Source organism: Mus caroli, unplaced genomic scaffold (genome assembly GCF_978045245.1).
Source record: "Mus caroli unplaced genomic scaffold, Mus_caroli_1 scaffold_8, whole genome shotgun sequence".
Lineage (NCBI taxonomy): Eukaryota > Metazoa > Chordata > Mammalia > Rodentia > Muridae > Mus > Mus caroli.
The window spans coordinates 101,804,084-101,815,914 of record NW_028227263.1 but is presented as its reverse complement, the minus strand read 5'-3'; the positions used below and the strand labels follow the sequence as shown (position 1 = coordinate 101,815,914).

Here is an 11,831-nt window from a genome sequence, read left to right as displayed (position 1 = left end):
CACTTCCCTGCACAGTAACATAAACCAAGGACTAGGCAAACTGCTACAGCAGACTCCTACGACCTGGATTTGCCACATGAAAAGGCAGATACTACCATAGAGAGAGAGATTGCTGTAAGTTATCACATGTGGGTTCCCACAAAAAACAGGAGTAGAGCCAACCTCTTCTTTCTCCTGCACCCCTCCCACATATATAGAAAAAACACCAGCTGCTGTCTCAAAAAGCTTTATTTTCACTTGGTCCAAGACTTGACAGAGGCTCCAGGGCGGTTACAAAGCTGCCTAGTGGCTTGAGAGGTTTATTCAGGTGGAGGTCCCAGGGCGGGCTGGTGCAGAGCAGAGGGGGGAGCCCCTTGGAAGGCACAGAGGCCTCCTAGTCGTGCTTGAGAGTGAGGCGCTCAAAGAGATACTCTCCCAGAGATCCCTGGGGCGCGCCAGACTGCGCTGGTTGTGGCCCTGCCACCCTACGGAGGTTGGTCAGGTGGTTGCCCATCTTCTTGATGAGTTTCACCTCCTTATCCAGGAAGTGGCTTTCCAAGAAGTCACAGAGCTGTAAAGGAAGGAGAGACATCAGAGACCCAGTTCTAAGAGACGGGTGTGAGCAGGAGTTTAAAAAAAAATTCTGCCCTCAAGGGCAGGTAGGTAGGTGTGTCCTCGAGTACTGCGTGTGGTGCTTCTGCAATCAGCACTCGGGAGGCAGGAGGGTTAAATTACTGGGAGTTGAAAGCCAACACACACAGTCAGAAGGGAAGAAATGATTAGCAAGGTACTTACATGAGGGTCTGCGCGGGCAGAACCCAGGGCATGCAGATCCAAGAGGGCCTGGTTCAGGTTCTTCTCCAGGGCCAAGGCAGCTTCCATGGCCTCCTGGGTTTTACCCCATTCATCTTGAGATGGTTTCTGCACACAAGAATATCAAGCCTAGATTACATCCTTCACCCAGTCAATATAAAACTGACTGCACAGGAAAGTGGGCACAGTGGGGAAAAACAAGGGGATGTGGTCTTTAATCCCACCACTGAGAGATTGGGAGAAAAGACAGGAGGATCTCTTGACTAGGAGGCAACCTGGTCTACATTGTGACTTCCATGCTAGCTAGGGCTACAGAGACACCACCTCTCCCCCGCCCAGCAGTCCTCATCTGTATTCTGTAATTACCCCCACTTTTCAGTTTCTGACATCCTGCTGGGTTTAGTTGCTCTACATACTCCAAGAGCCCACACAGTAGTAACTTGGCGTGACGCCCTATTGTCTACAATAGTCCTGCCACCCCTCCCTTCCAAGACGTCTACCCGGACGCCCAAACTATGGGGATGGCAAGCAAGCGCACATGCTCGGTAGTGCCCAATGCCCCCGCTTCTTACCTGCACATCCTGGAAGAGTGCACGGCCCCCGCGATCGTTCTGCAACTCGAGGAGACGCTCGGCTCCCTCGCGCTTCTCCTCGGCCAATTCGCGGAAGAAGTGGCCTACGCCCTCCAGAGCCACGTCATCCCGATCAAAAAAGAAGCCCTGCGGGAAGAAGGGTTACAAATACGAGTTAACGGAACGCGGTGGCTCGGCTCACACTGTAAATTTCAATCGCAACACTCAAGAGGCGGAGGCAGTACGTGTGAGATCTCGAGGGCAGCCCGGTCTGCCCAGCGAGTTCCAGTCAGACAAAACTACTAAGTACACAGCGCGCAGGGAGGGGGAGAGGCCGGAGCGCAGTCTCTGCCCTGGATGGAACAAAGAAGGCCCGCGCATGCGCAGGAGGGTGGGCGTGATGGATCCCCGTTCGGAAGGCAACCCCGAGCTGCTCACCAGAGAGAGGTAGGTGTAGGAGGCCCGCAGGTGCAAGTTGACCAGGCGGTTCACGGCAGCTTCCACCTCGGTGGAATAATTCTGACGAATCTGAGAGGTCATGGCTGATCCGGAGTAGGAGCTAACCGCGAAGAGACGGTGCAGACTGGTCCTAGGAGCCGAAGGCAGCAAGGAGATGGTCCCGGAGGCTGCGACTGGAGAGACTTGTAAGGCGGCTGGAAGCGAGTTCAGTGGGAATCCCCGGGTCTGTTCCGTTCAAACACTGTTGAAGCAAGACACAGATCCACGGGACCTCCAAGGCGCTGCTCTAAGTCCTGGGCGAGGAGAGCTCCTTTTATAGCATGTTGACCCTCCGGAGGGCGGGGTGCCCCAGGCCCGAGACTAACCAATCGGCGGTGGCGTGAGGCGGAGACGGAAAAGTATACTTGACCAATCCAGAGCTGAGGGGAATCTCGCTCCCCACCCACCCAGTCCCATGAGATGAAGTCACGGGACTGGAGCGCGAGGCCTTGTGAAATGGAGGCTTGGGGGAGGGGCGGTGGTCCGGATTCGGAGGCGCATCCTGGGGGAGTCGCAGGGTTCTAGGCTCTGGGTCACTGAGACCCTGGGGAGGGGAGGACTTCGAGGTCCTTTCAGGGTGTCTCACAAAAGAGAATTCTGGGGCCTGAGAACATGGATCTGGGGATGGGCTGAGTGTGGAGTGATGTCTGTAAATGCGAAGGGAACCTCCGTATGTCCAATTGCACACGATGAAGGGATATGTCACTTCATGGGGAAGTCTGGTATTCCAGAGATTCTAGAGCTCTCCTTGAGGGAATGGAAGGGATGCCCAGAAGTGTAGGGTTTTAGGTTCAGGATAGGAACTAAGGTGGTTTGCTTGTTTTTCTGTTTTCTGGAACCCTGGAGGTCCTGAAGCCTTTTGAGGGCTTGGAGTGGGCAGAGAGCCTTGGGTTACCGTGTGTGCACCTCCCTCTGGTGCTCTGGAAGGTGACATGTGGAGGCCCAGACAGGACTTTGGCGTTCTGGTCAGCCTGTCTGTCTGGGTCTGTGCCAGTGGACCTGTCTTTCTAGAAACAGACATGCATGGTGGCGCTTTGGAGAATTGCTGGGCTCCTTCCTGGAGTTTGGTCCAGAAGCCTCCTTGCAGGTTGCTCTTTTGGAATCAAAAGGCCCGAGAGTTAGGGAGAGCAAGAACTCAGGACCCAGAAACAGACAGTCAGTCTTTCGCAGAACAGTTGGGGTGTGCAAGGCCCAAGTGGACTTTTGAGGACAGGACAGGCTCATACCAGGGTCTAACCTCAGAAGCCTGAGAGGAGGGCAAAGGGAAACCAGCCCCCATCGTGAAAAGGAGCTAAAGGAAGAAACAGTAAGATGGGTCAAGGGAGCCATGCGGGGCCGGAAGAATGCACTGCTGAGGCCCTTAGTGGAAGGGGTGGCAAGGTCAGCTCTGCTGAGTCACGCTGAGCTCAGCATGGCGGTGGGGCAGGCGGCAGGCCACACCCAGGCTGACAGCCAGAAGTCCCCTGGCTAAGGGGCTTGTGGTGTTTTCCCTGAGTGTGGTCAGGCAGCTGTACGGCTCTGGAGTGGCTAGCCTACACATATCTTTCTTCTGACTTGCCGTCTGCGGTGGTCTGTTGATTGGGGGTCAGAGTTACTCATTAACCACAGTGCTCCAGAACCTGACCTTTGGCCTTCACCCCGACAGGCCTGGACAAGGCTGTAAAGGTGGAAAAAGATAAAACCCGGAAGCCACAGGGGACAAGTACACAGAAAGGAAAGAGGTACACAAATCTGAGTGGCAGAATCTCAGACTGGGGGATTGAGGGTGGAACAAAAGACCAAGTCCCCTTAAAATGGCTTCCTCTTCCCTTCTGGCACCTCTGGTAATCCAGCATCTAGGAATCTCCTCCAGTTCCGGTGGCCTCCTGGCCTCCCCCTCCCTCCTTCCCTCCCTCCATTTTATCCTTTCAGAATCAGCAGGATCTCTGGAATTCCAGGCTCCTGTCCCCAGGGCTGAAGACAGCTCTGCAGCTGCAGTGTGTACTCTTCACGGTCCCTGATTGGAGCCTCAGGGGTACGGTGGGCCTGGTGCCTGTGCTTGGGATGGCAGCTGGACGGACAAGGGACAGGGACCATACAATCCAAAGTGGACCTGAGGTTTATTGGCGCCTCCCCAGGCCACCATTCCCACCCCTCCCAATAATTACAAAAGTAAGAAAAATGCCTTTCCCCTTCCCCCATTCACCCCAGGAAAATGTCATAATTTATGAAGAAAAGACACAGTCCAAGGCAGTGGGAGGCCTCAGCCCATCTTCTTCCAGATAGTGAGCGAGGCGGTGAGGACTCCAGCCACAAAGATGGTCACGGTCTGCCATGTGGGGGTCCCGAAGTAGGAGAGGAGTCCTTCCTGAGAACAGAGAGATGGGTGTGACTTCAATACCAAATTGCAGGGGGAAGAAAGAGATTTCCCATGAAGGGATGCTAAGGCGCTCTTGGGCTTATAACCCCAGCACTCAGGAACCCTATGAAGGAGGGCTGTAAGTCTAATGCCAACCTGTGAAGTTTATTGAGACCCTCATTCAGAAAACAAAACTTAGGGCCAGCAAGATAGCTCATGCACAAAAGGACACACACACACACACATACACGCACAAAATAAATAAATGTAAAAAGTATCCCACTCAACCCATGATCCCAAAATGGGAAAACAAAACAAAATGTAAACAAAAAAAAAGCCCCAAAAACCCCTGATTAACATCTGGAAGTGGCAGCCCATAGCAGTAATCTCAGCACTTGAGAAGGTAATACTGAACTGAAGACCACATGTTTGGACTAGTATGGGCTACATAGTAACTTCCAGGCCAGGCATGTATGCATGACAGGGAGGACAAAGGCTCAGCCTGTAGGGTGCTTGCCTAGGGTGCACAGGGCCTGGGGTCTGTCTATCCATCAGCTCCTACACTGACATGTGGGAGCAGGAGCTCAGACGTTCAAGGGCATCTTCAGCTATAGAGTGAGTCTGAGGACAGCCTGAGATACAGGAGGCCACCTCACTATGTAAATAAATAAACGAGAAACACAACAAGATGGCCGTCAGAGGATCACCCAGTGCATTTGAGAGATTCCAGAAAGGAAGGGAGCAATCAAGTCAGGCCATGGAAGTCAGTGGGTACCAGAGGCACTAAGCTGGTAGATCTGAGGATACCTAGCTTAGGTCATTGTCTGAATGCCCGGGGGCACCTCTGTGCTGACCCTTAGATCTGAAAAAGTGGCTCTCAACCTTTTAGTTCATGACCCCAGAGGGGTCACGTATCAAATATTGACATTATGATTCATAACAGCAGCAAAATTACAGCTATGAAGTGGCAATGAAATAACTTTATAGGGCTGGCAAGATGGCTCAGCGGTTAAGAGCATTGATTACTCTTCCAAAAGTCCTGAGTTCAAATCCCAGCAACCACATAGTGGCTCACAACCACCCATAATGAGATTCTGGCTCCCTCTTCTGGTGTGTCTGAAGACAGCAACAGTTCCCTTATAATAATAAATATATCTTTAGGCCAGAGTGAGTAGGAGTCCTAAATTCAATTCCCAACAACCACATGAAGGCTCACAACCATCTGTACAGCTACAGTGTATTCACATACATAAAATAAATAAATAAATCTTTAAAGAAAAAAAAAAAGAAATAACTTAATGGCGAGTGAATTAAAGGGGCACAGCACCAGGAAGGTCTCAAGTATAGCTAGGCCTGAGGGGTCTCACCCAGCCACCCTGGTCTTGGATCCAGACAAGCAGCCGCTCACGGAGGAAGTCCAGTGTCCAGCCCATGATGGTTCTGATCAGCTCGGGCACTTTAGTGCACAGGGCCTGCAGGGAGTGGGAAGATGACACTTGGGGACTGAATCTTGTCCCCACTGCCCAGAGGTGATCTCAAGCCCTTGCTTTTAACCCTGTGCCTTTGCTAAGCAGTCTCTCCCCAGCAGTCTAAGGCAGCTCCGCTAATTATACACTAAAGCTTCCCTTACCTGCTCAGCGCCCTGACTCCTCAGCGCCCTCTAGGTAAAAACCAAAAGGCTCAGAGGTAAGGCTCAAGACCAGGCTGGCCTCGAACTCAGAAATCCGCCTGCCTCTGCCTCCGAAGTGCTGGGATTAAGGTGTGCGCCACCACCGCCCGGCCTGCCTAAGTCACTTCCTAGAGTGGTTTTCTGGACCAGGGAAGACCACCTCCTAGCCAACTGAGGCTCTGCTCTCCTGACTGGAACAATGCTCTCTTCCTGGCCTGCATTCCTTTTACCTCCAATACTGAAGACCCGTCAGCTCAGGCATGAAACCTCATCAAGGAGGTGGGGGATGGCGTGGAGGACAATCAAGAGTGTCCCAAGCCGGGCATGGTGGCGCACGCCTTTAATCCCAGCACTCGGGAGGCAGAGGCAGGCGGATTTCTGCGTTTGAGGCCAGCCTGGTCTACAAAGTGAGCTCCAGGACAGCCAGGGCTATACAGAGAAACCCTGTCTCGAAAAACCAAAATAGGGGCTGGTGAGATGGCTCAGTGGGTAAGAGCACCCGACTGCTCTTCCGAAGGTCCAGAGTTCAAATCCCAGCAACCACATGGTGGCTCACAACCATCCGTAACGAGATCTGGCGCCCTCTTCTGGAGTGTCTGAAGACAGCTACAGTGTATTTACATATAATCAATAAATAAATCTTTAAAAAAAAAAAAAAAAAAGAAAAAAGAAAAACCAAAATAAAATTTAAAAAAAAAAAAAAAAAAGTGTCCCAAATGTGACAGTAGCACTACAAATAACAAGTAAAATATGCCACAGTGGCTCTGCAGCATCTTCCTGCTCCAACACACCCCACCACAGCCTGGTCTTGAACTTGTGATCCTCCTACCTCCAACTTCCAAGTGCTAGCACTGCAGGCATGTTCCAACCACCCCTAGTTCATGTGGCACTGACCCAGGGCCAGGACACATGCCAGCCAAGCACCACCTTGAAGATCTGCAGTCCCAGCGCCTCTTTGGTATTTGTGTGTATGCTGATAGGAGACAGAACCTAAGGCTTCATCCGTGCTATGCTCAGGCCCCCAAAACTCAGCTACACTACCACACCTACTGTCCTGTCCATTTCTGTCTTTGTTTTTTGTTTTTGTTTTTATTAATAAATAAATAAAAAACTAGGTCAGGGCTAGAGAGCTCAGCAGTTAAGAGCACTGACTGCTCTCCCGAAGGTCCAGAGTTCAAATCCCACAACCGAATGGTGACTCACAACCATCAGTAAGGAGATCTGCCGCCCTCTTCTGGAGTGTCTGAAGACAGCTACAATGTACTCACATAAATAAAATAAATAAATAAATCTTTTTTTTTTTTTTAAATGTAATGAAGCTGGGCGTGGTGGCGTGCCCCTTTAATCCCAGCACTTGGGAGGCAGAGGCAGGTGGATTTCTGAGTTCGAGGCCAGCCTGGTCTACAAAGTGAGTTCCAGGACAAGCCAGGGCTACACAGAGAAACCCTGTCTCGGAAAACAACAACAACAACAAACAAATAAACAAACAAAAAAACCCAAAAAACAATAAGTCTTAGTTTAGGTAGCCCAGGATAGCCCAAAACTCAGTATTTAACTGCAGCTAAACTTCAACTCCTGATACTCCTATGGCAGCTGCCCCACAAGTCCTGGAATTACAGGCATGTGCCACCAGATCAGTTTAAGACCACCTATACTGAGAAATCTTTCTAGGCTACTCTGGCTCATCTCAATAGTCTACCTTACACGTATCCACCATCAACCAGAGCGCCCTCAAGGAAGGGCTAGCTTTCGCTGTTTGGAGCAGAGTTCAGGTGCTAGAGACAGCCCACCACACATTAGGGCTGATACATTTGTGGAATGACTAAGTGAAGGTACAGGCATTTATTACACAGCCTGTTCCCTGGTCCTCACAGACCTGAGCGGGGTGCACCTCTGGGCTCGTGACCCTCCAGCTGCCTACCTTGAGCACCAGTTTGCTAGCAAAGTAGAAAAGGGCAACCACGCGGCCCCAGTTAAAGTTGCCATCAGCAAACATGTCAGCTGCCACCCGGAAGAAGACCTCTCGGGGGGAGTCCGTGTCCACGTCAGCAATCATCCTACAGGACAGGGGCAAACAGACGCTGGGTGAGATGTCGGGCCCAGTATGGGAGTTCCCACATGTTCCCCCAGACTACAGAGGACACAAGGACCAGCCCAGGCTGAAACTATGGCTAGCGGACTGGGAAGGAGATAAGACGTGCACCTAAGAAAGTGAAGAAAGTGGTACCTTGAATTGTAAATACGGGGTCCTGGGGGATGTGGACTGGGGCTTGACTGAGCAAAAGCATATTTTCCTAAATATCTACACGTGGAGGGCTGGGTCATGGCTTAGCCATGAGGGGCTGGATCCACGGCTTCATGGTCCAGCATTTGCACAGCATCCACAAGTGAGAGGCTCAAAGGTAGAGAGCTTCACCTAGCAGTCACCAGTGAGGGGCTGTGAGCACAGCCTGGTAGCAGAGCACCGCCTACTAGAACCCGCCATAACCAGCTGGAGGTATGGCCAAGCATCCACCAGCAAGAGACTGAAAGTATGGCTCAGAAGAGAAAACTTGCCTAACACCCACCAAGCAAGGGGTGTGGCTCAAGGGTAAAGGGCTGGATGTAAACAATGTAAACAAGCCCTGGATTCTATCTGAGTTGAGTGGGGGACACCTAGTCCCTTGGGAGAAGAACAACAGTGCCCAGTGCGGCAGGAGACCCCTTGACGGACCCCAGGTCCCAGGAAGCACACCTCTGCAGCTCCATATTGCTGTCCAGTTCATCTCCAATTCGCCGGAGACATTCGCTCAGCTTCTTGGTGGACGCATCCTGGGGCGGCTGCTCCAAGGTCAGCTCAGGTGTCTCCCCAGCCATCCTTCCTGCTCGATCCTGGATGAAACTACATGTGAATGGAAAGAGGGGAGAGATGCAGAATGTTGAGAACCAAGCGGTGTTCCGAAAGCCCATCCCGCCACACTAGGAGCATCGCACTCACCCCTGTAGCAAAAAGGCCCCTGTCTTCATGATCTGTTCAGAGCTGGTGGGCCCTGGGGGAGAGAGGAGGAAAGGGGTGCCTGGACTCCTGGGTCCCAGGGAGAGTCAGGGGGATGGATGGGTAGGCTCATAACCCTGAGGGGAGACAGAGCTTGGGCCCCTAGTAGTGACAAGTAGCATGGAAGGCCTGGCTACTGCTTCTGATGGACAGGGGGCGGGACCCGGCCTGCATCCCAGCTCCACAGCAAACCCAGAGAGCAGAATGCCAAAAGCAAACAGACCCCCAGCTGGGGGTGGGAGGAGGTGGCGCTGGCCTTCTGTCCCATCCCAGGCCACCAGCAGGAAGTGGCGCCAGCGACAAGCCCGGGCCTGCCCGGGGGCGCGCACGCGGATATCCGCTCTCGGGGTGCGGATGAGCCGGTGGGAATGGATCCGCGCGCCCCAGCCTGCTCCCGCCCGAGCCCAAAGCCAGAGGGGTCCTAGGGTTCTTGGACCGGGCCTAGTCCTCCGCCTCCCGCCTCACCGCCGCTCCCGAGCTGCTCCCCGGACCCGTCCATCACTGCCGCTGCCTCTCGCCGGGTGCGCCCCGGCGGCTGCGGCGCGCCACGGTCACGTGACTGATCGTGGACGTGAGGCCCTCACGTGGGTGCCCCGCAACATGGCCTCCGCCCCGCAGGACTAGTCACGTGATCACCATCGCGCGCTGCAGGGGCGGGGCCGCGGGTACTAAATGAACGCATGCGCGGATCGACCTTCACCCGACCTGATGCCCAGAGTTGGTTGGTTTTTTCCCCCCATTATTTCTTCTTCCCATAGATTCATGGTAGAGAGCACTGAGGAGGCTAAAGCAGAATTGCCGCAAGTTCAAAGCTTGCCTGGGATATGCTTGTCATCCCAGCATTGGGAGGCTGAGGCAGGACGGGAGTATTGCCTCGAGCTCAAAACCAACCTGGACTATAAGAGATTGCCCCAAACTGGGGAGGAAAATAAAAACAGTTGACCAGTGATGGTCCATACCTCTGATAGAGTGAAGCAACAAGATTGCTAAAGAGTTCGAGGCAAGTCTGGATAAAATAGTTTGAGTCCAAGCTGCACTATTAAGTAAGAATCTATCTCAAAACACAAAAACAGGCTGTACGTGGTAGCTACAACGTCTTTAATTCCAGCCTTGGGAACTACAAGCAAGCAGATGTCTGTGAAATTGAGACATCCTAGAAGCAGTCCTTCTAGGCTCCGCCCCATAGTTACCTGGCAACAGTCAGGTATGCCTAGCCTACTATATAAGGGCTGTTTGCCCCCTCCTCGCTCTCCTGCTCACTTACTCATCTTATTCTCTTACTTCCTGCCTCTTCTCTCCCTGCCCCTTTTCTCCTTCTCTCACCTTCCCCGCCTTCCAGGTGTTCCTGGCGGGCCTCTTCTCTCTCCACTACTTCTCCTCCCCTCCTTTCTCTCTCTCTCCTCCTTTCCCAACTCTACTTCCCATGCCCTAAATAAACTCTATTCCACACTACATCATCTGGTGCTACATACTACATGGCCGGTATTTCAGGAGGAAGGGATTTCTCAGTGATGGACCCTCTGAGGCACCCTTCTCACCTCACCATACCTCACTCTACCAAAACATATCCTGGTTCTATTTCTTTTTTTACAAAACACAAGTCTACATAGTAAGTGACAGGTCAATTAAGTTAGATACTGAGAGCCTTAATCAAAACAAGAAACCGGGAGGAAGATGGGAGTTGCAAAGAGACCCTGGTATTGTGGTCCATACCTGTAACCACAGAACATGGAAACCTATGAAGAATTGCTGTGAATCTGAAGCCAGCCTAGGATACCAAGCAAAAGGAAGAGGAGGAGGAGGAAGGAGAAGAGGAGGAAGAAGAAAAAAGAGTCAGATGGTGGTTGTGTATGCTTTTAATCCCAGCCCTCAGAACGCAGGAAGGTAGATCTCTGAGTTTGAGGTCAGCCTGGACTACAAAGCCAGTTCCAGGACAGCCATGGCTACTTAGAGAAACCCTGTTTTGGAAAAAAAAAAGAAGAGAAAGAAAAAAAGAGAAGGAGAAGGAGGAAGAGGAGAATAATGTGAAGTAGCAGCAGGCCAGGCCAGACACTCTGGAGTTTTCTAGCAGGAATTGTCAGTCTTCTGAGGGTGTCTGAGACCTGAGACCCAGGGGAAGTTTTGAGCAGGGGAAGGGTAGAGTTATCTGGGTGTCAGAAAGCCTCTTGGCTTGAGTCCTCTGTTGAAAAAGCTCTGAAAGCACCCAGAGTTTTTGTTTGTTATTTGAAACAGCTTCTGTGTAGCCCTGGCTGTCCTGGAACTCAGTCTGTAGACCAAACTGGCCTGGAACATAGAGAACTGCCTGCCTCTTCTGTGTGGGGATTGAGGGTGTGCACCACCACGGACAGCTCTCCTTTTTCTTTTCTTTTCTTTTCTTTTCTTTTCTTTTCTTTTCTTTTCTTTTCTTTTCTTTTCCTTTTCTTTTTTTTTTTTTTTTTTTTTTTGGTTTTTCGAGACAGGGTTTCTCTGTATAGCTGTATAGCCCTGGCTGTCCTGGAACTCACTTTGTAGACCAGGCTGGCCTCGAACTCAGAAATCCACCTGCTTCTGCCTCCCGAGTGCTGGGCCTTTTCTTTTTTTAACCACGGGGTTTTATTATGCTTCACAGCACTGTAATTAATTTTGTGTGCAGTGTTTTCGTTCATTGCTGGTGGCTCTCACCTACCTTGATTTCCCAAGAAGACTGTATTCATTTGTTCTCAGTTCCCTAGAAACTAGCACACTGCTTGACACATGGTGATTCCAAATGTATCCTTTAATGCCTGGCTGAAGTACTAGAGACAGTGGCTGCCTTTGAAACTCAAGTCTTCTCAGAAGTCAGATATGTCCCTGGGCCTTGAGAGGTGTTTCACATGAAAATCAATCAATCAATATAGCTGGGCATTGTGGTGCATGGTTTGAAACCTAGCACACAGGAGGTAGATGCAG

General features: G+C 51.6%; 2 protein-coding genes across 3 annotated transcripts; both read right to left on the bottom strand.

Annotated features, from left to right (window-relative positions):
* Nucleotides 1–213: 213 nt before the first annotated feature.
* Nucleotides 214–2,129, bottom strand: Ftl (ferritin light chain). Its single transcript, XM_085841752.1, has 4 exons — nucleotides 1,803–2,129; nucleotides 1,365–1,511; nucleotides 775–900; nucleotides 214–550 (listed from the first exon to the last, which is right to left on the bottom strand). The coding sequence occupies exons 1-4, from the start codon at nucleotides 1,902–1,904 to the stop codon at nucleotides 374–376; spliced, it is 552 nt and encodes a 183-aa protein (XP_085697878.1). The 5' UTR covers nucleotides 1,905–2,129; the 3' UTR covers nucleotides 214–373.
* Nucleotides 2,130–3,944: 1,815 nt separating this feature from the next.
* Nucleotides 3,945–9,475, bottom strand: Bax (BCL2 associated X, apoptosis regulator). 2 transcript variants are annotated; one of them, XM_021167022.3, is made up of 6 exons: nucleotides 9,369–9,475; nucleotides 8,847–8,898; nucleotides 8,604–8,750; nucleotides 7,791–7,926; nucleotides 5,568–5,672; nucleotides 3,945–4,209 (listed from the first exon to the last, which is right to left on the bottom strand). In XM_021167022.3, the coding sequence occupies exons 1-6, from the start codon at nucleotides 9,400–9,402 to the stop codon at nucleotides 4,105–4,107; spliced, it is 579 nt and encodes a 192-aa protein (XP_021022681.1). In that variant the 5' UTR covers nucleotides 9,403–9,475; the 3' UTR covers nucleotides 3,945–4,104. The 2 variants fall into 2 exon arrangements, with proteins under 2 accessions (XP_021022681.1, XP_021022682.1); XM_021167023.3 differs by lacking the exon at nucleotides 8,847–8,898 and having other exon boundaries at nucleotides 8,604–8,751; nucleotides 9,368–9,448.
* Between the last annotated feature and the right edge of the window lie 2,356 nt (nucleotides 9,476–11,831).